At 37.5% G+C, this 23,258-nt stretch overlaps 1 protein-coding gene across 2 annotated transcripts in view; it reads left to right on the plus strand.

The window, feature by feature from the left end:
• Positions 1-23,258, plus strand: part of LOC103179139 (TBC1 domain family member 22B) — a 120,413-nt gene that overhangs the window by 57,651 nt on the left and 39,504 nt on the right. For both annotated transcript variants that reach the window (XM_007894266.2, XM_007894267.2), the window contains 2 exons: positions 17,313-17,419; positions 20,419-20,494. In XM_007894266.2, the coding sequence (XP_007892457.1) occupies positions 17,313-17,419; positions 20,419-20,494 (183 nt within the window). The remainder of the gene's footprint in view (positions 1-17,312; positions 17,420-20,418; positions 20,495-23,258) is intronic.

The raw sequence follows: 23,258 nt of genomic DNA on the forward strand, positions 1-23,258 counted from the left end.
CTGTTGTAGGTTTCTCCTTGCCTTTAAGGTTGCTTGACTTGGAGAGAAGAGGCGATACAGAAATGAAAAAAAATAGAGGATTAAGCCTTGTCAGCCTAAATTTCATTGTACTTTAAACCATATACTTTCAACTCAAGATGTTTTTAATCTAACCTTATGATTTGATTTAAGCAGTCCGCTGGTTTTCTTGTGCATCCTTGCCACACTGCAGGATTTGTTGAAAGTTTGTGTCCTCATAATATTAACAAAACGTTTTTCTGCAGATAATTGACCTTCACAGAAAAACCAAGACCCCTGTTTTTAATGTTCAGTGCTCCTAATTAGTTAAATATTTCAGAGTAGCTTGTGAATTGGGAGCTGTGGAATATGTGACGATTAATTTGCATTTTTGCCTGGTATGTACAACCTCATCAAAAATAAACCTGTCTTCTAAGCACTGTGCAGCTGCTTAGTGAAGCTCAAAGTAATTCCGCAACAGTAAATTTCAGTCATAAATTTTTAGCTTGCTGTTGGAAATGGGTATTTTAGCACTAATTTTATTTGCTTTAAGATTAACACTACACATTGCATGCTGCTCTTCATGAACAATTCTTTTTTTTTGCCCTCTTCTCTGCTTTTTAATGCCATGCAACTTCCAAGCAATGTGCATGCACTCTTCCTTTGCTTCAGCCTACAAATTGCTCATTTAACCAAACAATTAGTGCTTTTTCTGTTTTAAATAGCAAAATAGCAAAAACATTCGGAGTCATCCATTTTCAAGTTCTCCGGTAGGAATCTGAAGAAAGATTCTCAATGAATTTGTTTAATATTTTTTATTTTCTGTATTCAGTTTACTTTTCCTTTAAAGTTAAGTTGTCAGGAAAATATTTTTTCATTACATGCCTTTATAAGTAACTGAGGAATCGTACCAAGGATTGATTTTGTCAGCGTTTTTCAGGCATTAATGATTTCTTTGCAAGCATGTGACAAATGTATCTCTAGATATGAAAAGGTTATTTTTTACCCATTTTACAAAACAAAATGTGCATGACATTCCAGATATCCCAACTGCACCAAGTTTTGCTTTTAATTGATCTGGTGATGGTACATGTTTAGTAATGGTGTGTAAGCACGTTTCAAAGGGTCAAAGGCTCCATATTAGAAGGGACAAATTAATGCAAGAAAGAAGTACAAGTGATTGTATGTGGTACATTGAATCTGAAATGAATTGAATCGGGGTAATTGTCTCAATATGTTGTAATTTGACCTGAAGTATAAGCCAGAAAGCAAGTGCAAGGTGATTAAGTAATGCAGCTCCCAGTGCACTTGTTCGGGGTTTGGAAGTTGAGGACTTTTATTGGAAAACTGAATTTGCTTTATTGTTATATCTAACGCAAATCATTTTCTGACAGACACTTACCTCAGAATAGTGCTTTTGTTTTTTTTAAAAATGATATTCACTTGCCGTGAGGCGCTGAGTCTGTGTGTGTGTGTATAGTCAGTGACCCAATCCCCTCCACCCCAACCCCAGTACCCTCTGACTGTATGGATACATCTCAATTTCTGTTTACAGCCTCCTTGTGATATCAATGTTGAGATTGGTAGTTCAAAGTAGGACGTTGCTCCAGACGTTACCATTCCATTAACTTACACACAGATAAAGTCTGACTCGCCAAGGATTAATGATATTGCTGAATGTCAAGTGAGTTTCCATAGAGTGTCAGAATGAGTAAGTCGTGCTCCTAGATCGTCGTGCCTCATTGAATTAAGAAATAACATTCAAAAGAAGTCGAGAGAAATTAACACACACGAATACAGCAATAAATGTATGTGTGAATCAACAGCCATCTTTTTATTAGTAAATTTTAAAAAAATATTTAAGTTGGAACTGAAGTCTGGAGGCATTTCCATCGCTTACGACCACAACTGAAGAATTTAAGCAGTTCAGTCTGTCCTGTTAAATACATTCTTGTTCACTATTCTGTAATAAACTGGATTGTGACCACTTTTCACGAATCATTGACATGTTAATTAATTGGGCGCTGTGCACCATTCTGCAAGGGCATACCCACTACTTTTGTTCATTCTCACATTCCCTCTTGTGAGGTAAGAATGTTCTCTCCCTGTAGTGCTTGCAGTCTGCATTTCTCCATTTTTATCTGTACCGAAGTCTCTCTCAAATTGTTTAAAAAGCTGGTAACGTGATGCATGTAGTTTGTTTTCAAATGCAGGGGCACATGAGGGTCTCTCTTTAGAACCAGGATCACTGTTCTTTTCATTTGAGTGATATTGAATAAAAAAAGTTATCGGTGCATTGCTAGTGCAAGACTGATACAGTCGCATGCAATCTAGTATTCAGCTGCCTATGAATATAAATCACTAGACCTCTGAACCATCTCTTTACACCTGGTTACTTCTATAATATTTAGGCCTTTAGCTACAACCTGCCTCTGGTACAATTTTAACAGCTCTTTGAGGGGCTGTAAGAATAGTTTGAACCCTGTCCAGAAATAATACAATTTAATTTTTCCATTTGCTTCAAGTGTTCCCTAGAAATGGAGCTCTGGTCTGTAGCTGGAAAAAAATGTTTTATTTCTCAGGAACAAAAACTAGCTCCTCATTCCTTGAAGAATTGGGGTAATAAAAGCGTAAGACTTTTTGGCCCCCACCCCCCCCCACCCAATATCTTCGGGATACATTAATGCGACGGACTGTGCTAATACAATTGCTGTGAGCAACCAGCATAATGAAAGGTGGCATTTCTGCACAGCTTTGTGAAAATTGAGCTGAGCATTGTTTTTAAATATTCAGCAAAAGTCATTTATATTTATCAAGAACATTTTTTTTGTTGTCCTTGATTATTCTGGTCCCCATCCCCACTATCCGACCTTAGCTCCTGAACTGGAGTAAGGTTCCCCTTGCCATTAGAAGTAAAAAAAAAATCTTCTCACTCGCATTGCTGCTTTATCAATCCAACTGTTGCAAAGAGATGTTCATTTGGCTTTTTTACTTTGTTTCTGTATTTCTGATTGAGCAGTGAATGCTGATGACCTTAAGAAAACTGCTCAGGAGGCATTGACAAGTCTGGCAGCATAAAGGAGCTAAATTAACCTTCACTGTTAAAATGTCAGCATGGCTGGAGCACTCTGGGTCAGTGACTGAATCTCGGCTGATAAGTCCGCTCCTTCTCCCCAGAAACGTTCCCCCCCACCCCGTGACATTCGTCACACTTCCTACCTCAATAGTATTTAAACAACAGTACGAAATAAAATCATGCAAAAAAAAGCAACAAAACAAAATCTAGTCCTGCAGCATTGGTTGAGTTTCAGAATGGTATTGCTCATGTAACTTGACCTTTAACGTGATGATTGTGAATGGAGAATTTCAAGATCAGTATTCTGTTTGTAATAGTGAGTTTACACCTTTTGCTGAACAGACCTATTATCCTGCATGTTTGTTGTTATTTTTAACTACACCCAAAAGACAAAGTCGAAAGAAGTAGACTTGCACAGAACATGTGCCTGTCGGTAAACACTTCAGTACTCAAAAGGTAAAGAGGGATTGAAAGACATAATTTAATGTACTCGTTTCGCTGGAATGGGGATTCAAACAAAATGCAAACATGATTTGGTTAAAATTTGTAATCATATAATCATAAATTGCATTTTGGTTTGACAGGAAATTATGGCTGAAAACTGAGGAAGAAAACGCATTCCAAACTGCACTAATCCATACTAATTAATCTATAATTCAATTGCAAGCTGCATCATTCCTAACAGAAAACGAACACATTTGTTGTTCTGTTGTTAAAGCCGCCTGTGCTGAGTTGCTTTTCCCTGGGCTGTAATAGATTGCCAATTTTGAGTAAAAAGGTAAAATGAAAATATCTTTTTAAAAAGCCTTTAGTGTTCTGTACGTTCAAGTTTAGGACTGTTTTAAAATTAAAGGTGATAGGTTTTGTTAAAATAAACCAATAATGGACTCTTATTCATTGTGCGCTGTTCCATATTAAATAACTGTTAGAAACATTTAAACTTGCATTTTATTGGATCTTTTCTCAGCAAAAGTCTCAAATTCCTTCACACGTAATTACTGTCAAATGAAGTGGCCTTGTTTTATTGCGGTCTCCCTAAAAGCAACTGTATTTTGGCCCAGTGATTTAGCAAAAAGCATATCAGAGCCACAGTAATGATTTGCATCTGTGAAGGCTACACATTTGCAGAGTCCTCCTCAGTGTGTATGATAAACTGCCCCACGGTGAGTCTTTTGAAGTCTCATTTTCCCCTCCCTGAACTGAAGTACGATCGTTCCGATCCAGCAGCTGTCAAAAGAAGAGCGAAGGGCTCGTTTTACTTTTGCTGAACAATTTTTAACATTAATTCTACGCTGTAAAACAGACCCATGAGTGTAAAATGTTTATAGCTCGAGTTTGAGAATGTCGAAAAGAGTTATGGCCAAGGTTTGCATGTGTACGTGGATTCAGCTCTGTCTAACCTTATGAGATTGAACACTCAAACGTCTTTCTCCTGTGAGTACAGCAGTTATAATCACTAAGCAGCTCACCCAGAAATATGCTGTCTCCCACTGCTGTTTTCATTATGCAAACAGAACAGAGCAGGTTATAATTTTAAAGTATTATCCCTGCTCAACAGATAGTTAATCGGTTTCTACTGAATAAAGCACCTTTGCTCTAGAGAATGATTAAAAAAAAATGATATCTTGCTTATGCTCAGGGGAATACCAAAGGAGAAGAATCATGCATTGTTGTGTCCTTGAATAGATAACTTTTTGAAGGTTTTAGCTTGCAGAGCACCTGCAATCTAATCTCTTAGGGGCAAGTGGGGATAACAAAAACTTGCATTTATATTGCGCCCTTAACACGGGGTAACTTCGCAGAGGGCTTGACAATGGCGGAGTCTGACCCCAACCCAGCTTTTTGTAATAATCAAACTTTTTAAATCCGTTTATTGGAGCCAAATGGGAAGGCTGTGATTCAGCAAATAGATGTTTGGGGAAGACAAGTTTGCAGGAGAGAGTGGGATTGATTTGGATAGCTCTTTTCAAAGAGCCAGCATGGACACGATGAGCTGAATGGCCTCCTTCTATGCTGTATCATTCTATGAAGTGTGTAAAAAAAAATGTAAAAAAAAATAAAGTTTGAAAGGACATTCTGACACTCACCATTCAAGTGAACAAATTAGGAGATGCTTGAACGCATTAAGTGCATTCCGGCCTTTTTCTTTGAGAACGTTTTAATTAAAATTGCGCTAAGGGAATCTGATCGCAATATGTATTTTAGCAATTAACTTGGAAATTCAGGAGTTTACAGGACATTAAAGGGGTCCTGTGTGCTGAACAAATGAATTATTTGTTGATTAGCTGGGTGTTTGGCACATGTGGATAATCCATCACCGTGCTTAAGAGTGTCCAAACCAAACTGAGATTTCCATTATTCCTATCTATTTGCAGAGATAGATTGTTGGAATGGAATGCGCTCTCTCTCACTGGAGGGACACATCCTGCTTACCTAATTCCGGAAAGTATTAAGAAGCCGCAAACCTTGCCATTGCCAATCTGCTCAGAGATTCATGCTTGTCACTATTCTGCTGCCCGATACTTTGCAATTAAAAAAAATGTTTAAATTTGGATTGCTCCTGAGTTTTTTAGTTAACAGAATAATTTGGTGTTCTGCAGCTTTACTGTGAACTGATAGCTTATGGCAGATGCTGATTAGTGTTTGTGATGACACAATATACTTTTGAAATCACTTTATTTCTCCCATTCTGCAAGTTGTGACCATAGATTTAGACAGGTAACTGCAAGACAGCGGGAGACATTAACCTTGTTTAAAAAAAAAAGGGGCTGCTGAATTAATCATGCCTGTGCCTGTCAGTGTCTTAACCCTCTCATAGATGCAGGAAATAATAGAAGGCTTTTCATGTTTGCCTTTGTTCTCCACTTAGTATTTTTTTGCGAGCATTGCTCTTTTGCAGCAAAGATAAAATAGTTATGAAAAGCAGATTACATAATCAGAGGAAAATATATATTGATAAAATAAGCTTATTAAATGTAAATTATGATTATGCTCCAGTTTTCTGTTAAGAGTGTAATATTAAACAGATGATCGATATGTTCTAATTATTAAGTGTAATAGTTTGAATTGGAGACATTAACTCGAGGAAATTAATTTTATTTTAGTTTGACGTTGTTTATACCAGCAAAAAATAAACCCACAGGGGAGGAGAACTGTTCTGTCGAACAATATTATAGCTTTTTTCAAAAGTGACAGTAAATTAAAAGCTCGAAGGAAAGAGGTTATTAAAACGACTTGAAGGAGAATCGTTAATTAGCCTTACCCTAAGATGTGTTTTTAATGTTTTCTGATTAAAGAGACTTGTGTTGTTGTGGAATCTATTTCACAAAAAAGTCTAGATTTTTATAGACTGGAATTTGGGTGGGTGGAAGAGGGGATCAGGGCTGCTGCCAATTCCAGCTTCTCTTCAATACACTACTCTTTGAGCAGTGTTGAGTGTATGGACTGTATCATATGTATGGATGTTGGCAAATAACCTATGCTTTTAAATTCCTTTCATTGCTGACTAGACTCCACATTCTTCAGTTAAAAGGACAGGACAGTCTTAGTTGCTACCATCAACCCTTCTGCTTAATGATCCAGTTGAGAATCAGCATAGATTAATGATAAATGAAATGAGCTGTCTTTTCCCCCAAACCCCTCCATGGTTAGTCTGCTGACAGCAGTATGTATACACATCCTTCAGGTAGCTTGGCCCTTTGTGCTAAACCATTAGCTCCTAGAAGTGGGTGAGGGTACAATTTACACTTATATAGCACTCTTTCAAGGCAGGAGGACATCCCAAAGCGCTTGACATTTCTGACTTGGCCTGGCTGGAATCTTTGAGGTGGAGTTCCTTGGAATGGATATGCTCCTTACATTATACCAAGTCATAGCAGATGAGCCAGACTGTCTCCACTTAAGAAAAACATTGCTTTTGAGTCCATTCAATCCTTCAGCTAGTTGAACAGATCTCCATTTACAGATGGAAAGTCTGGCTTACTCCATCCATTAATTCCTTCAAGATATATAATAATATAATAATAATGTAATATTTGATAGTCTTAATATTAATGGTTGTTTTAATCTATTGCAGATATTGTACATTTACGCATTTTCCTGTTGAATCCAAATGTTTTCTGTGCTGTGATTTCCCCTTTGTTTTGGATGTTAATTGATGGGTATTTACTGGGGTTTGAGTTTGCTGGAATTTGCTGCAGACCTTAACAAATATTGTTTTTATTTGTTTCCCTTCTTGATGCGCTAAGCTCTTTGTTGAGGCTCTGCTGTTCAGACATTTTAGCCATGACTTTGCCAAGATGTCAAACTCAGCATCAGACTGGCTGAGCAGTTTTGCACGACTTGGAAGACTTGGGAATCCAAACTATGGAAGTTGTGTGACTTACATAGAACCTTTTAGAGATGGAGCTTACTTGCTTTCAGAGAGAGATGAGAAATTGAGCGTTTTATTTTCTGGTGCATTAACTTTAACCTTGGATGAAAGACATCTCAGGCCTTTAGGAAACAAATGCATGTGTTATGTTCACTTGTGCTTTTGTCAGATGTGAGAAAAGTCATGTTGGATAAGACTCCTGTCATTAGCACAAATTTGAAAGTTTTCGTTCTCGGTTCCGGATCACCCTTTGAGACGTCGCTGGCTTTTTTCCAGAATAGGAACCATCAGTAGAGTTACTGACAGGATTTGTGTGCCTGGGCTGAGAGAGCAAAACAGGCTGCCAACCTCAGAATACTTTGAAGATGCAACAGAAACTGCACTATACTGTTTTGATTTATTTCAGGCCAATAACCAGTTTGTCTCTTTTATTTCGGATTGTAATTTTTCAGTGGTTGAAACAGGTAAATTGTTAGCATCTTAAAGAAACAGGTATAGAAGTTGCTGAATATTCTAAATGAGAATTATAATGTGTCCTATCTTAAGACTTCATGCGTTGATTATTGGAGCTGTTTCCGGAAAGAATAGAGGTTCTACTTTGGAGCTTTCTCTAATATCTTTCACACACTGGATTTTAATAGTATACCTTACTTAATGTGTATATTTTACACATGGGGATTCAGGCAGTCAAGGAGACTTGTTATTTCAGGGATGGTAAAAAGGTCATTTAGGCATTCAACACAGCACTTGCCAAGGGTTTAAAATTCTGCCTCGTTGAAGCTCACAAGGCTTGCAGTGGAGTGGAGAGCAGAGAGCCAAAGAAAAACGGAAGGTAATTTTAACAAAATCACAGCTGAGCGGGAGACTGTGACCCGACTACTCAGCACTGAACAAGAAACAGTTAAAAATAGTTGTATTGTCATATGCCCCTCGGAGCAGACTTTTCTTAGCATATTTCCAAATTGATGTAGTCTTTTTCAGGCAAGGCTAGTTCTGACTAGATATAGAAGTTCTGGAATCATCTCTAATCTCTCATTATTGTACTTCTTTTTGGCTGAGGGCAACCAATTACATTTTGCCTTTCTGAACACAATTCTACCTTCCTTCACCTACTGAGAAGAAGGTAGAATTAAATGCTTTCATTGTATGGTCTAGAACATTTTAGGAGTTCCTTTTCTGATTCCAAAGGCTTCCTTGGGAGTTTTCTAGAATCCTACAGCACAGAAGGAGGCCATTCAGCCCATCATGCCTGTACCGGATCTTTGAAAGAGCTATCCAATTAGTCCCACTTCCCGCTCTTTTCCATTGACGTGCAAAAAAATATATTTTCAAGTATATATACGAATCCCTTCGAAAGTTATGGTTGAGTCGACTTCCACCACCCTTTCAGTCTTTGCATTCCAGATCGTAACAACTCATGTGTGTGTTTAAAAAAAATTCTTCTCATCTTCCTTCTGTTTTTTGCCAATTTTATTCCTGGCGGAGTTTTGTTTGCTTCTATCCTGACCAGAGAGATACATCAGCAACTTTATTATTTCTCATAACACTGTGCACTTTTCAAATTGCTGCTTCTTTTTGTTAAATCTGACAGCCTATTATTAAATCTGACAGCCTATTTTTTTTGCTGACCCATGAGTTTCCAAACCCTACCTACCATAGGCATAGCATTCGCAAAGATTGGTGGCACAGATATGAGGGTGCAGATATCTGACGGACAGATACCAAATAGCTTCTGGCTTTTTGAAACTACATATCTGCTCAAAGCTCCTCATGCAGATCAGAAGATAAGTTACATATCTGGATAGCGTTTGCATAAGACCTGTGTCAGCTTATAGTCCATGGTGCATGTCTTTAGAAGAACTTCTACTCCTTTAATATGCAGTCAAGTTGCAATATTTGCAATCTTAGGATTTACAACTTGCCTGGGCCAGTAGGAAATGGTCCTTTTGAATTTCAATAGATCTGTGACATTACGTTTGGTTTAACTATGTTGTAGGACCCAATTTCTGCCACTAGATGGAAAATTCACAAGCTACCGTATGAACTGGTATTCCTAATTAAATAGGTTTGTTGTAATCTTCAACCATTTGTCTTTGAACGATTTGCCATCTTTATTTAGCATTTTGAAAATAGCCCCCCGTCTTTTACTTTAGATAATGTATCTTATATCCAGCCTTTAACACCTATTAACATTTATTAATTATTAAAATAATTAAAAAAAACTAATTTAGGAATCGACAACTTTCAAATACCAATTTGTAATTCCAATATATTTTAAAAATGACTATTTTTATATCTTTGACCCACAGACAATGCCTTTGCTGACACTATGTGGAATGTTTATTATGTCCACATTTTTATGATCAACCTGATGGTAAATATTTTTATGATTGATTATTTTTATGATCTGTTTTTAGCAAAATATATAATTAAAAGAGTATAACTATTCACCAGTGCATTAACAGTCACTGTGCTGTGTTATACTAAACTACCACTGAACCAAGTGACCAACTGATTTGGCTTCACAATTTTTATTTACTGCACCACATTGTAGTATAAATCATCTTGGTAAATTATAAAAGGCAAACCACAAATGTATTGGGCATAACTAGAGAAAATTAACGTTTGTGCAATAACAGGTAACTGGCATCAAATTTATTTTGCTTGCTGCTGAATCTTCATTGGATGGAAGTAGTATGCATAATGAGAAGGACTCTGAACATATTGATGGTTATTTGTTATAGGCATTTCTATCTTCTACACATTTATATTGTTTCTGAGTCACCTGATCCACAGATACTGCTCTAAAATTGTTTCTCTATTTCTTGACCTTGTTTATGTATACCCTGGATAGCTTGGTTATTATTAGTTGATGCATTTAAGACAAGAAGGATATGGGTTCAAATCCTAGTTGGTTCACAGAGAGCGTATATCATACCGTATTTAAAACGTACCCTCCAGTGAGGGAGAGAAGGATAGTTCAATTCAAAAGAGGTAGCCGTCAAAAAAANCAGGCAAGTCATCCGTAATTGAACGTACTGCATGTTAAAATAATACAAATCCCATGCCTGTTGGTTTAGGTAGTATTTTTGTTTGACTGCTGACCAGCTTGTCTGCCTCATCAGTGAGACTTGTCCTCAATGCTGTCAAGCAAAACCCTAATGGGTAAGACAGGCCAACATAGACAAGTGCCATGCAGTTACCAGTACAGTCAATTCACCTTACAGTATATTCTGTGAAGCGCTTTGAGACGTCTTGAATAATAATTATTATTATTATTTCAAGGATTATTATTATTTCAACTCTGCTTATAAAGCACCTCACAGGAGCTCTGGCATTGTGCAAACTCTACATGGGGAGGTAATGTCTTCAATCTTTGTAGCTTCACTTTATCGATTGATTGATTGTTTTTTGAGATCTGTTTATTTGTTTGATTCAGTTGAGTATGGTCCTATTTATTAAGTGGCTGAACGCTCCAGATTATTTTGTTGTTATTTCCAGAATAAATTTCAATCCGATTTTTTTTTAAAAAAATGCAAAATGAATAATATGTATTGCTGGATGAACAAATCTCAGAATGCCAAAGCAGGTAACATTGAGAACACACTGACTCATTAATAAGAATCAAAAAGCAGTGTAGCACAAGGCATTTACATTTTCAAAGTGGAATTCTCAGGACGTTAACAAATAAACTCACTCTTGACAGCAGTCAGAGATTCGTGAATCCCCCATAGAGTTGGCAATCTTGAATTGGCTTTCTTTGACACGCTTCACCATGTCCCAGCAAGCCAGTTAGGCATTCAGAGCACATTACTTTAAAACAAACACGGTTGTTTGCTGTTTTTCCCCGTTTTTTGTCGTTCTGATTGAATTCTCGGAGGGGATGCGGAATAGAACGATTTAATTCTCAAACAGCTGTATTGTAAATTTTTTATTTCACAAATTTGTGAAGTTATTCAAAGCCGCTAAGTATAAATCTCTCTTTCCACCCACTTTAGGGCTTCCTTTATATCCTGTTTTCTGTGTCAACATGCTTGAATGAATCTGACTTTTTTTTACCCACTTCTCTGGGCTCTGAATTTGTCTTCAATCCATGCTCTGGCCGGAACGTATTTAAATTGCTTAAATGCTGGTTGTGGTGCCATTTATAATCATTTCTTGCTTGCTGAGAAGCATTTCTGAGCTATTTCCTTTCAATGGTTTGTTTCTGTATAGTCTTTTCTCGTTTGTTCAATAGCTCTCTGTCTATATTTGTTGTCCCTTTAACAGAGAAGCGAGGGAGAATAGAGTTAAGAACTGAAGTTGGAGGTGCCAAATAAGACCAGAGGAGGGAGAGGGAAGTGGATGCAGAAATTAAGAGCAGCAGTACATTGGAGGACAGTGGATACTAATAACATTAGTTATGCCTCCAAGCTAGTTTCCATGCAGAATCATGATGTGTACATAACCATAGGCAATGCTTAGCTTGCAAAATTAAACAACAGTGGACACACAAGAAGGTTATAATTGTAGAATTCCCTGATTTCTTTTGGTCCCTGGTGTGTTTTCAATTACAGCAATTAGAATTATAGGGAAGACACTGAAGGAGCAGGGCAACGAGAGACTTTAAGTTGGAGGAAGATAGTAGGCAGGGCAATGGGGAAAAGTTGGAAAAGTAACATTTAATTTTCCTGATTTAGCTTTTATCGCTTTTACTTGGATATTTTAGATGCCTTAGATATAGCTTAATTTCATACATCTCCACATCAGAAGTGATGCTGGAATTGGAGACGGAGAAATGGTTAAATCACTAAGTACTACTAGCTGAGTGCTTTGAACAGCTGAGAATCCTATCGTACGGAGTGGAACCTATTTAGATTTGTCCATTACTGGAGGACTCTGAGTGAGTTGCTTTTATGTTTAGTTTGGGTAAACCTTTATTCACAGCTAACATGTTTAAATGTATTGGCAGAATGTGCTTTTCCCGTGATTTCTTTTCTGTGAACAGGAATTTATCCTTTGTCCTTGGTATGTGTTTTTATAAATCGCTGATCACAACCTTGAAAACAAAATGGAAAGCCATAGAAATGAGGGGTAAAATTCCACCTGGATCTAGATTTACTCTTGTCAGCCTCAGTGGTAGCACTCTCGACTCAGAAGGTTATGGGTTCAAGCCCCACAGCAGCACTTAGAATCACACAGGCTAAGCTGACACTCCAATGTGGTGCTACATTGTTGGAGGTGGCGTGTTCGGATGAGACGTTAAACCGAGGTCCTGTCTGCCTATTCAGGTGGACATTAAAGATCTCACGGCACTGTTCAAAAGGAGAAAGGAGTTTTTCCTAGTGTCCTGGTCAACAATCGCTCAAATAAAAATTGGTCACTCACTCCATGGTTGTTTGCGGGGCATTGCCATGTGCAACTGTCTGCCGTTTTGCACCCACAAAGTACACAATCCATTTTATGCTACATCCTGTAAAGCACTTTGAGACGTCTCGATGACGTGGTATGGCACTATATCAAATACAAGCATTATTAATTATTATTACTCAATTAATGTAGAAATTCAGAACGGCCAGAATTTGGCAAATTGAGGTCTTATATTTGAAACTGGTTTTCTGTAGTTGTATGTAGTTACACTAGCCTGCCTTCAAAACACAACAAAGTACCTTTTTAGAAATAAGTCCACAAGGCTGAGATACATGTATTTCCTAAATCTGGACAGGTTGTGCACTTTGGATTTGCTTGATTTCGATAACATGGGGGAAAAAAAATCTTATTCCATAATGATCACTCCGCTGTCTCTATTTTCAAATTTCCTGGACTGGTTTGGTTGTATGGCAGCATGTAATGTGCTATGTTGAGCCTAATCAATTTCACTAGGTGTAGCAATAATATTACTAGAAAATGCATTAATGGCATTGCTTTACAGCAGCGTCTCATCGGAATCTAAATGAAATCTCAATGTAGTTGAAATGTTTCGAGTCCACTCGTGATTTATTGATTGGCTAGTTAAGTTGCATATATTATTTTGACTGAAACCTTCTTGAGAGTAAAACCTGAAGAAAGTAGTGGCTACAAATGATCACTATTTAAGAGTGGGCTTGGCAATTTGCACTCGTACAGTCGACTGAGTCTTATTGCTTTTGTGATGGTTAAAATAAAATGGACATCATTAGCTAATGATCATAGGAACTTGTAAATAAATATGATGGCAATCCTATTTTGAACAAGCATGATTTGACATAATGACAAGCTATAAGGCATTTCTTGAAGCTCATTATTTTAATAATGGAATAAAAATTGCATCGCCATGCACCCTTAAGTACTTTTGTCAGATACAGATTTTCACAGGTCGTCTTCACTTTAAACTGGATTACATATTGCTGATGGTTTGTTTGCATGGTGTGAATCATTGGGCCAATGATCTGTTTTCAGAAAGAGCTTCAAAATTGCTTGGAGTGAATCTGTCTTTTCGTCCTTAACGTAAATCGTGAGAAATTAACTTTGAATGTCAGAGAAGTAAAGACAACAGAAAGCAAATGCTGGAATAAATTCGACAGAATAAGCGATTTTAGTTTACCATATTTGCCTATTATCTACGAAAGATGTTTTTGTCAAATGTTTGTCAAACAGCCGTGGGGATAGGAAATGGCAGCGTGTTTCATCATTCACTTTTTTTTAAAAAGAAAAGTTACACGTTTTCCTCCTAAGGTATCCAGTCTATTGCGAATGGACAGTTGACAGTGCAAGGCAAATCTCCAGGATATAAATGTATTGTTTCTTTGAAACTGAAAGCAAGTCCATTCTTTTTACAGTATTTCTTAATTAAATTATTCTCATCATTTCACAGCACCACTCTTGCTATTTGATCATATAAATGAGCATGTGGGGGTGTAAGTAATTGTTTTTCAAATGTACCAGTTTTCTTTTCTTATTCTTATTCAAATCGGCTTGTCTGTGACTGCAAAACAAAATCACTGTTGGTGATTGATGCTCAAATTAAATACTTTTTTTTCCCCCAATAAGATATTCTGCCACTAATATTGCTGAAATTACAGTATTATAATGTGTTAAGATTCCATTTCTTAAACTTTGCATAAAGCCTGCCAAAGGTAATCAGTCTGTGTTATAAAGGAATAAATGAGTTTAGCAAAAAACAATTACTGTGCTTTCCCTTTCATAGTCGCTCTTTTTCCTACTCAAAATGCACAAATGAGTTTCACCATCGCTGTTTTTTTTAAAAAAACGTTTACGAAAAAATTGGTTGTGTCAAAGAATTTGTTTCTGGACTTGGGACATTTTACTGTCTGTTTTTAGACATGAAAGCGAGTTGTATTTGACTGATTGGATATCTTGATTGGAGGAGGTGGTGAACCTGATAATCTGACAAAACCTGTACAATTGAAATAACAAATTAAGTTAATGACTATGTTCACCGATAGTATGTGAGCTGTCTCACGTTATCTGGCTCAGTAGACTCCCTCCAAGCTCATTTCTCTGATTTCATCAGCTTTCCCAACTTTTTTAAAAAAATTAAACCACGACATGAAATTGAGATTATAGGTTTTGAGATTACTAATGACGAAAATTATGAGATTGCTCATATCAGGTATTTCTGTGGTCAGACATTACCTTTCATTCAGTTTCTCTCTTCCTATCAAAAGATCCTATTCTCGCATTCATCTTCAGTTATAATGTAAACATACTCCTTTCTGAGATAAACAGAATTTGATCATAGGCTTGTGATAGTGATTGAACATTCAAATTCCCACTTGGACCTTTAGACCAGTCATCGGGGAGCAGGATTCATTCCACTCGGCTCCTCTTAACTCTGAAAGTCAAAGCTGTAATTGATATGGTGATCTTAGCTGGACAGATAGCAGGAAGCTAGCCTGAGAGGGTCCGCAAAGCCAAGTTGCCCCAAGCTATATTCTGGGGTTCGAGTGACTCATGCCATTTTCACTCATGGCTTCTCTGAATCAGACACTTTGGCCAGAAGTTTGTTCAGCGTAAGTGGAATTAGTAAGCATATGTAGCACAAAGGTTGAAAAGGATTTCTCCAGTAGCTCACAATTACCTAACGCAAATAAAATTCATTTTTCTTTGCCCTATGGTGCTCGTGCCAGTTATGATAGTACCTGGATTTCTGCTCTGTGTTCTAAAAATTCTTTTAAATTGTAGCATGGTTAGCATTTTTTTAAAGAGCAGATTGCAATGAAGGTACGGCTTGTCTTTACTTTAACATATCTCCTTGATTTGGAATGATTTAATTCAACCACTGCGGAAAATGTTCAGTTCTCTACCCAGTCAAACCAAATTGGTATTCGTACTCCTCCAGAATATTTATTGTGTTTGTGCGCATGTACACTAGAGATTAGGATTACTTTTTAAATTTGCTTTAAAGCTATCAAGGGGGAAAGATGAGAGAGATCTTTTATTTGTCGGTAATATATGTGGTGTCTGAAGAAACATTTTGTGTAAAACAAAGTGTGATGTGAATGCAGCAGATTTAAAGGAGAGCTGCTGAAATTATTTTGTGTTGGTGCCAAATGAATTGGTCTGCCAGGGAAACTTGTTTAGTATTTGATCAACAACAGCAAAATTACATTTGTACAGCGCCTTTAACATTAGGAGGACATCCCAAGGCACTGGACAGTCAGTTTCGGACCCGAGCTGGGGGTCGGGATCGGGGAGGGTGGAGGGCGGGGGGGGAAGCAGGGTGATCGAAAGCAGGTTGATCGAAAGCATGAACGAAGAGGAGGGTCTTGAGATGAGTCTTGAAGGAGGCAAGGGAAGAGGCGAGGCGGAGGGACCGCAGGATGGAGTTCCAGAGGGTAGGGGCAGAGTGGCAGAACGCCCGCCTGCCAATAGTGGGGCGAGCGAGGCGGGGGAAGTGAAATAGCCCGCTGAGCAGAGGGATCTGAACCTGAGTTACAACTTGTTAATATTGTTAACAAATGGTTTCGCTGTACGACACTGCTGGTTGTCCATTTACTTTTAAATCATGCAATTTAAAGTCCTGTCGGGCTGCTGAATCACATTGTTGAATTTTGCCCGTCAGTCTCCAGTCATCACTGAATACTTTACATTTAAAGTTATCCTTGACGATTTGTGACTTCCTTCCATTTTTCAAAAAAAAATCTCACTGCGATATTTGGAACCAAAGATGCTCTTGTGGTTATGGCTTGTGGCACTAAACTGTTACCCAGAGGTATATGTTTAAAGTAAGACAGTAAAATGTTTTTTGTGCACTAAATAAATCTTGAAGTTAAGGTGGTTGCGTAGCTCATGAGAGATACGCTTCATTTACCGAACTCACCTGGGTCATTCCCCTGAATTGCATTATACTTCCCGTTTAGTGTTTAAGACAAGATACTGAAGTAAACCTCGAAAGTATTGCTGATCTAAGTCTTGCCTTGGATGCATTATCTTTCATTGCTATCCAAACACGATCAGCAGAGAGCAAGGAAATTCAACTTTCAGGTGCATTGAAAAGATCGTCTGTTTTCACACCACGTTCAGGTTCTATATTGTAATGGTGGCATCTGAAGTGCGAGTCATCCTCTTCTTGGCATTGAAATTGATCAAGAGCAGGGGTGAACTGAATAAATTTAGATGTAACTGATTTGATCTCTCTCTGCTTCTGTTTCTGCAGTCCATTGGGTCTATTATAAGCACGGTTCCAATTATTAGAAAGCTGCTAGTTTCACTTTGGTTCCTGTGTGTAACTTTTCCTTGCACATTTTAACTAAATTGCTGTTAAACATTATTTTGAGAATAACACGCAAAATGAATGGTTGTATTAAATAAATGCAAGCATATGTTAAGCGGGAGGTTCTCACTGAAAGCTAAATATAGGTTGTGCTTTTTTCTTGCTATTGGTAGAGGAAGATGTGGAAAACTTTGATGTCACGACTTTATCTGAAGAGGTGCAACGGAACATTGAAGCTGATAGCTTCTGGTGTATGAGCAAGCTACTGGATGGGATACAGGTAACCATGCTTTTCTTTCATCAAAAGAGTTGGTTTGCTTCTGAACTTCCTTTACACATGTATGAAAGGTGATCTCATGGTGTGTTGGAATACAGAACAGCGGGATATCTCTGTGCGGATATAATTCTCAGTTATTTAAATTTGGGTGGGTCATCATAACATTATCTTTGGATCACATGCTTTGTGATAAACCATGGCTCAATTTGCAGAGCGTATTGTAAGCATTTAAATCTAGCAAACCCTCAATAAAGTAAGTGTAGAATATCCCAGTGTTTCAGTGTGGAATCTATCCAATTGTGGAAACCTGGCATTCAATTTCACGTATATGTGTTCCCATCTCACAACTCCTGCCCTTAGAAAAATGAGCTAATAATCTAGGAATATACTCTTTGTGTGCATCGGTTAGAAAAATTCAAGAATCAGTTCTTCCATCATTAATATGCAAAATCAATAGCTTAATCTGAAAGTCCTACTTCCATTGCCAGAGACTACATTGCTTCATATAGATACCAAGAAATTAGTTGATTTTTAAAATGGGGGAAAAAGTGAAGGAATTTTGTTTAGATAGAGGCTGGCTGTGCTAATTTTTATTGCAAACAGGTTCAACATTTACCACCAACTTCATAAATCATAGCATGTTGTACTTTATCGCAGTCTTACATTTGAAGTGGTACTTAAGAGTACTTTTGTAATAACACGTTTTACCACCAAAAAAGAAAAAACCCAGTCCGGAATAAAAGCAACATAACCACTCCAAAAAAAAATGAAGGATAGACATTTGTTAGAGTACGAGAACATTTCCAGTCACTTTCCCTTGGGGCAATATCATACCTTACTACAAATAAGAATTTACCAACAGCACATTGCTTTATGTGATAAAAATTACAGCATGAGACCCATGTTCTTGGCAACTTAAAATTTCCCGTTAAAGTTGCGAGTGTTACCTCGGTTTGCTAAATAGTTATGGTAGCAGATTGCGAGCAGGAAGATCAACGAGTTCTATTTTGCATTGTTAGAGCACTGATAGCAGTGCATTTTGTTTATGGTCAGTGTGTATCATAACTTGCCTGTGGCTGCTTTTCTCAACTGATTTCACATAATTTATTGTACTAATTAAGTCCCTGGATTACTGAAGTAGAGATCAAGGTCTAGTAGGACAATATTTTGTCATTGTATCGTAAAATAGGTATGATTTATAATGTTTTTGTTTGAAAGAATCCTTCTGGAAAAAGGTGTCTGTATTTCACGCATATATATTTATATATTATACCCCTATTTTATTATGAATAAAAATATTTTTGGAATAGTTTAGGATTTATACTTTAATGCTCATCAGCAGTTATTGCATTACAAGCAGAAAAAATTGTGCATAGTGTAGAAATTCAGAGATCTTCACTGCTTTGAATATGTAAACTAGAATCCAGTTTTAGTGACTGCAAATTTCTTTGCAAGCTGATTATCCCCTCTAAAAACCACCACTATAACCGTAAATCTGATTAACAAGCTGTTCCTGCATTGCGTTTTCTTTAGATTTTTAATTTTATAATAAGTTAGCAGCACTTACTTGCATTACATCTGTTCTGTGAATCAAATATCTGGAATCAGAACATCTGAAAATTCCTGAACATATAAGAAAAGGCCTGTCTGAATAGACACCTTGGAAATGTGTTACCTTAGGCAGCAACGAACCAATCTTTGAAATTGCCGCAGTTGAGTATCAGTTTATTTACTCACGCTGCTTTGAAATATTCATTCATTCATCATTATGCTCCACATGTCAACTGATTTGATTGACCATTTGTGGGTAGAGTCCCTGTCTGTCTTTCCTGCAATGTATAAGGGTGGTCCCTGGGTGTTCATCCCCAGTTTTTATCCTCATTCTTTTCATACCACTCACTTTATTGTAAAAGAGCATCGCTTTAGCAGTGTTACTGATACACAGATGGAATAGAGACTGTTTACTGTTATTGTGGCTTTCGTAGAAGTAGTAAAAATGGCAAGTCCATGAGGATGTACAGTATTGGTAAAGGGTAGTGCTGAACATAGAAGTACTGATCTTTTGCTTAAAAGAAAGCCCAAGGGCTTTGTGGCCATGATTCCTCCCACAATCACTTATTTGATCTCAGCCTTGCTGTAGTCTGGAGGACAAGCACGTCTTCCACACAATAGGAAGGAAAATTTGGAGAGACAGAATCACTCCAGGCTTTTTGTCCTGTAGCTCTTAGTTCAGGCACAAGATTTGGATGAAGAGGGCACTTCAGTTCATCCAAACTCACCCTTCCAGAACTCTCATTCTTCCAAAACACCACTCCCTACTGTCCTGTTCCTGTCTCCCCCCCCCCCCCCCCCCCCCCCCCCATATGCCCATCACTGCATTATGCTGCTTTTTAAATGAGTCCAGTATCTTGGCCTCAAACACCTTTCTGGTCATCCTGTTTCACTCATTGATCAACCTTTGTTAGGCAGCCACAGCTGTGTAGAGTACATTATCATTTATGATCCGACAACAAGCATGAAGACAGTTTTTTCATTAAGCTCTTGGAGTTATAATGTTGTGCTTCATTTCCTGGAATATGATTGTTTATTCATGTAATACTGTTGAAAAGGAAAAAAAAACTGCGAGCATGTCAAGTACGAAACTTAAAGGTGCGTATAACTGCTGAAAAAATAATTGCGTATGAGATTGTACTTTGTGAATCTATCTGAGCAACACTGATGAATTGTGAGCCAGCTATTCGTTAATGCATTGATGTTACAGTATTTAGTTGTTTTGTCTTAGTTACATGCTTTTCTGTTTATCCAGACATTACCAATAATCTCCATTGCCTTTTGCTTAAGACAGTTTCCGTCCACACAGTTGCGTACAGAGAAGTGTGTGCTTATCTGAAATTAATCTTTCCTTTTCTTTTGAGTTAAATATTTCAAATAGCTTGTGATTGAAGTACGATTAAATACTGCTGCATTCGTTAAGCAATTTGTATTTTATTGTTTCCCTAAAGGACAATTACACGTTTGCACAACCTGGAATTCAGAAGAAAGTGAAAGCACTTGAGGAGCTTGTCAGTCGAATTGATGGTGAGTTATTTGTTTGATTTGTTGTTCAGGAATCCTCAACAGGGTGACAAATAAGCCTTACAATTTTCTGCTCAGCGGCTTTGAAAGCATATTTTGTTCACACATGGAGTGAAGAACGCATAGGGCAAACGTGGTATTTTGAATGATTATTGTTACTTGGTTTTAATTCATTTAATTTTAACAAACAAGACGCATCTTTACTTAGTCAATCGACCTAAAACATTCCTTACATTCATTAAGAAATGTGAAGTTTTGGTTGCCAACAAGCATTTTTGCTCTATATATTGGAAACATTTAAAATCTCATGAACCTACTGACGTGATGTAAGTTTAGCTTTTGAGGTGCTTCTGCTATGTTGGTGAAACCTAAAACATCATAGAGATGAATTGACATTTCCTTAAAGAAAAAAAGAAGAGAAGAGAAGTTAAACTGTGAAGTTTAACGTCTGCCTGTTCAGGTGGACATTAAAAGATCCCAAGGCACTACTCGATAAGAGATAGGAGTTGCTCTCCCATGTCATTCACTTCTTGGCAGTTTGTGGCATGTGGGTTGCTGTAATAGTGACTAAATTTGATATAGTGACTTAATAATAATAATAATCCTTGCATTTGATATAGCGCTTTTCACGTCGGGAGGACGTCCCAAAGCGCTTCACAGAATAGACTGTAAAGTGAATTGGCTGTATATTTGTGGGCGAACGCGGCAGCCAATTGCGCATAGCAATGTCCCACAAACAGTCGTAGATTGAAAATGACCAATTTATTATCGTTTTTGGTTTTGGAGGGATTATTATTAGGCTCTGTGTGGAGTAAGGAAACTTGCCCAAGGTTTCGCCCTCTGCCTGGAATTGAACTCAGGTCTCTCACTTGCAAAGCGAGTGCTCTAACCACTGAGCTGCAGGACTCCACATTTGGAGTCACATTTGGAGGAGTACCTTACGGGATGTAAAGTGTAGTAACTGTATTTGTAGGCGAACGTCTCAGTCAATTCGTGTACATAAATGTACTACAAGAGCCATGAAATGAATGACTAATTTTATCTAGAGTATTATTGGCCAGGGCATATCTGATTCATTCGAATGGGAGGGCGGGTGGGGGCGAGAAAGAGAGGAATAAATGTTGTTGACTTCCATTCTTTTCAGCGTGTTTAACGGACAACTTTAATGATAAATAAGAGGCCCCGAGGCAATGACATTTAATAGTCAACAGTTAATTAATTGTTAGCCCCATGTCCTTCAAAGGACTTGGCATTATGGTAACCCTTTCACTTGCAAACATTTAGTGTATAGTGTATACTTCACAGTGGATAGAATTGCATTACAGTAGATGTATATCTGATTATATGAATAACTCTTTACATGCCATAAAAATGGGTCAAAATCATTGAAAAAAGACCATAATGTTTATAAATACATGTAAATAATAATACATTGGTCACTCAATCCATGCATGTTTGTGGGATACTGCTGTGCGCAATTGGCTGCCGCGTTTTTCTTAGAAAATATACAATCAATTTATAGTCAATTTATGTCTAATATATAATACAGTATTATATATTAGAGTCTGTAGCTCAGTGGTTAGTGCACTCGCCTCGCAAGTGAGAGACCTGGGCTCGATTCCCGGCAGGGCGAAACTTTGGGCAAGTTTCCTTACTCCACACGCCTGATAATAATCCCTCAAAAAAAAAACAATAATAAATTGGTCACTTCAATCCACGACTGTTTGTGGGACGCTGCTGTGCGCAATTGACTGCCACATTTCGCCCACAAATATACAGTCAATTCACTTTACAGTATATTCTATGAAGCGTTTGGGTGTCTGGAAGACGTGAAAAGCGCTGTATCAAATGCAAGGATTATTATAATATATATAACATATATAAAAAATATAAATTATAAAAAATGTTAATAACTCAAATTAAGCTTCAATCATGAGTAAGTTTTTATAACGGTAATAAAGCTTGCGTTTGATGCAGCAACTTTCACATCATTGAGGATTTTGAATCATGCATTAAATGAAGAGCGAGGGCACTATTACTGTGCCATGTGGAGATCAAAGATTTGGGGAGGGTTTGATTGTAACAAGAGTTACCACATAATTAACCTCACAAAATATTCCTGTTGTCAATATTTTAAAGTTAAATCAATACATTCTATCTAGAGTAGAATTAGTCCGAAACTAAGTTTGCATCTTAAATAATAATGATAATCCTTGCATTTGATATGGCGCCTTATTTATCACGTCGTCGAGATGTCTCAAAGCACTTCACAGGATATATTGTATAGTGGATTTGACTGTAATTTGTGGGTGAGAAATAAAACAAATCTGCCCCAGTCTTCCTCTGCCCTATGGTTTTACAGGTGGTGGCTACTCTCTGATACTCTGCGCAGGGGGCCATTCTTTATTCATAAGTGTGTGTGATGTATAGCCCAGGCCTGTCCTCACCCATGTCCAGACACACACACATTTTTCAGCACAGGTCGCAATCGTAATAGCAAACGGGAGTAGGAACCCTGGCTAATATTTGTTTGTCTGTTCCTTAGCCCAAGGCAGCTGAGATTATTTTATTCCAGCGTCAAACTGGGTCTGGTTTTACCCTGGACATGAGCCCAATAACTGAGCCATAGGAGATTTTATTCAGAAAAAAATTGTAGTTTTCAGAATCATCTGCAAACCATCTAAAAGTAAACAAAATTCAGGATTCCTAAATAAGCTGAAACTAAAATATTTAAATTGGAAAAAAAAAGGCCATTGTACTTTGATCT

Source organism: Callorhinchus milii, unplaced genomic scaffold, assembly GCF_018977255.1.
Source record: "Callorhinchus milii isolate IMCB2004 unplaced genomic scaffold, IMCB_Cmil_1.0 Scaffold19, whole genome shotgun sequence".
NCBI classification, from domain to species: domain Eukaryota; kingdom Metazoa; phylum Chordata; class Chondrichthyes; order Chimaeriformes; family Callorhinchidae; genus Callorhinchus; species Callorhinchus milii.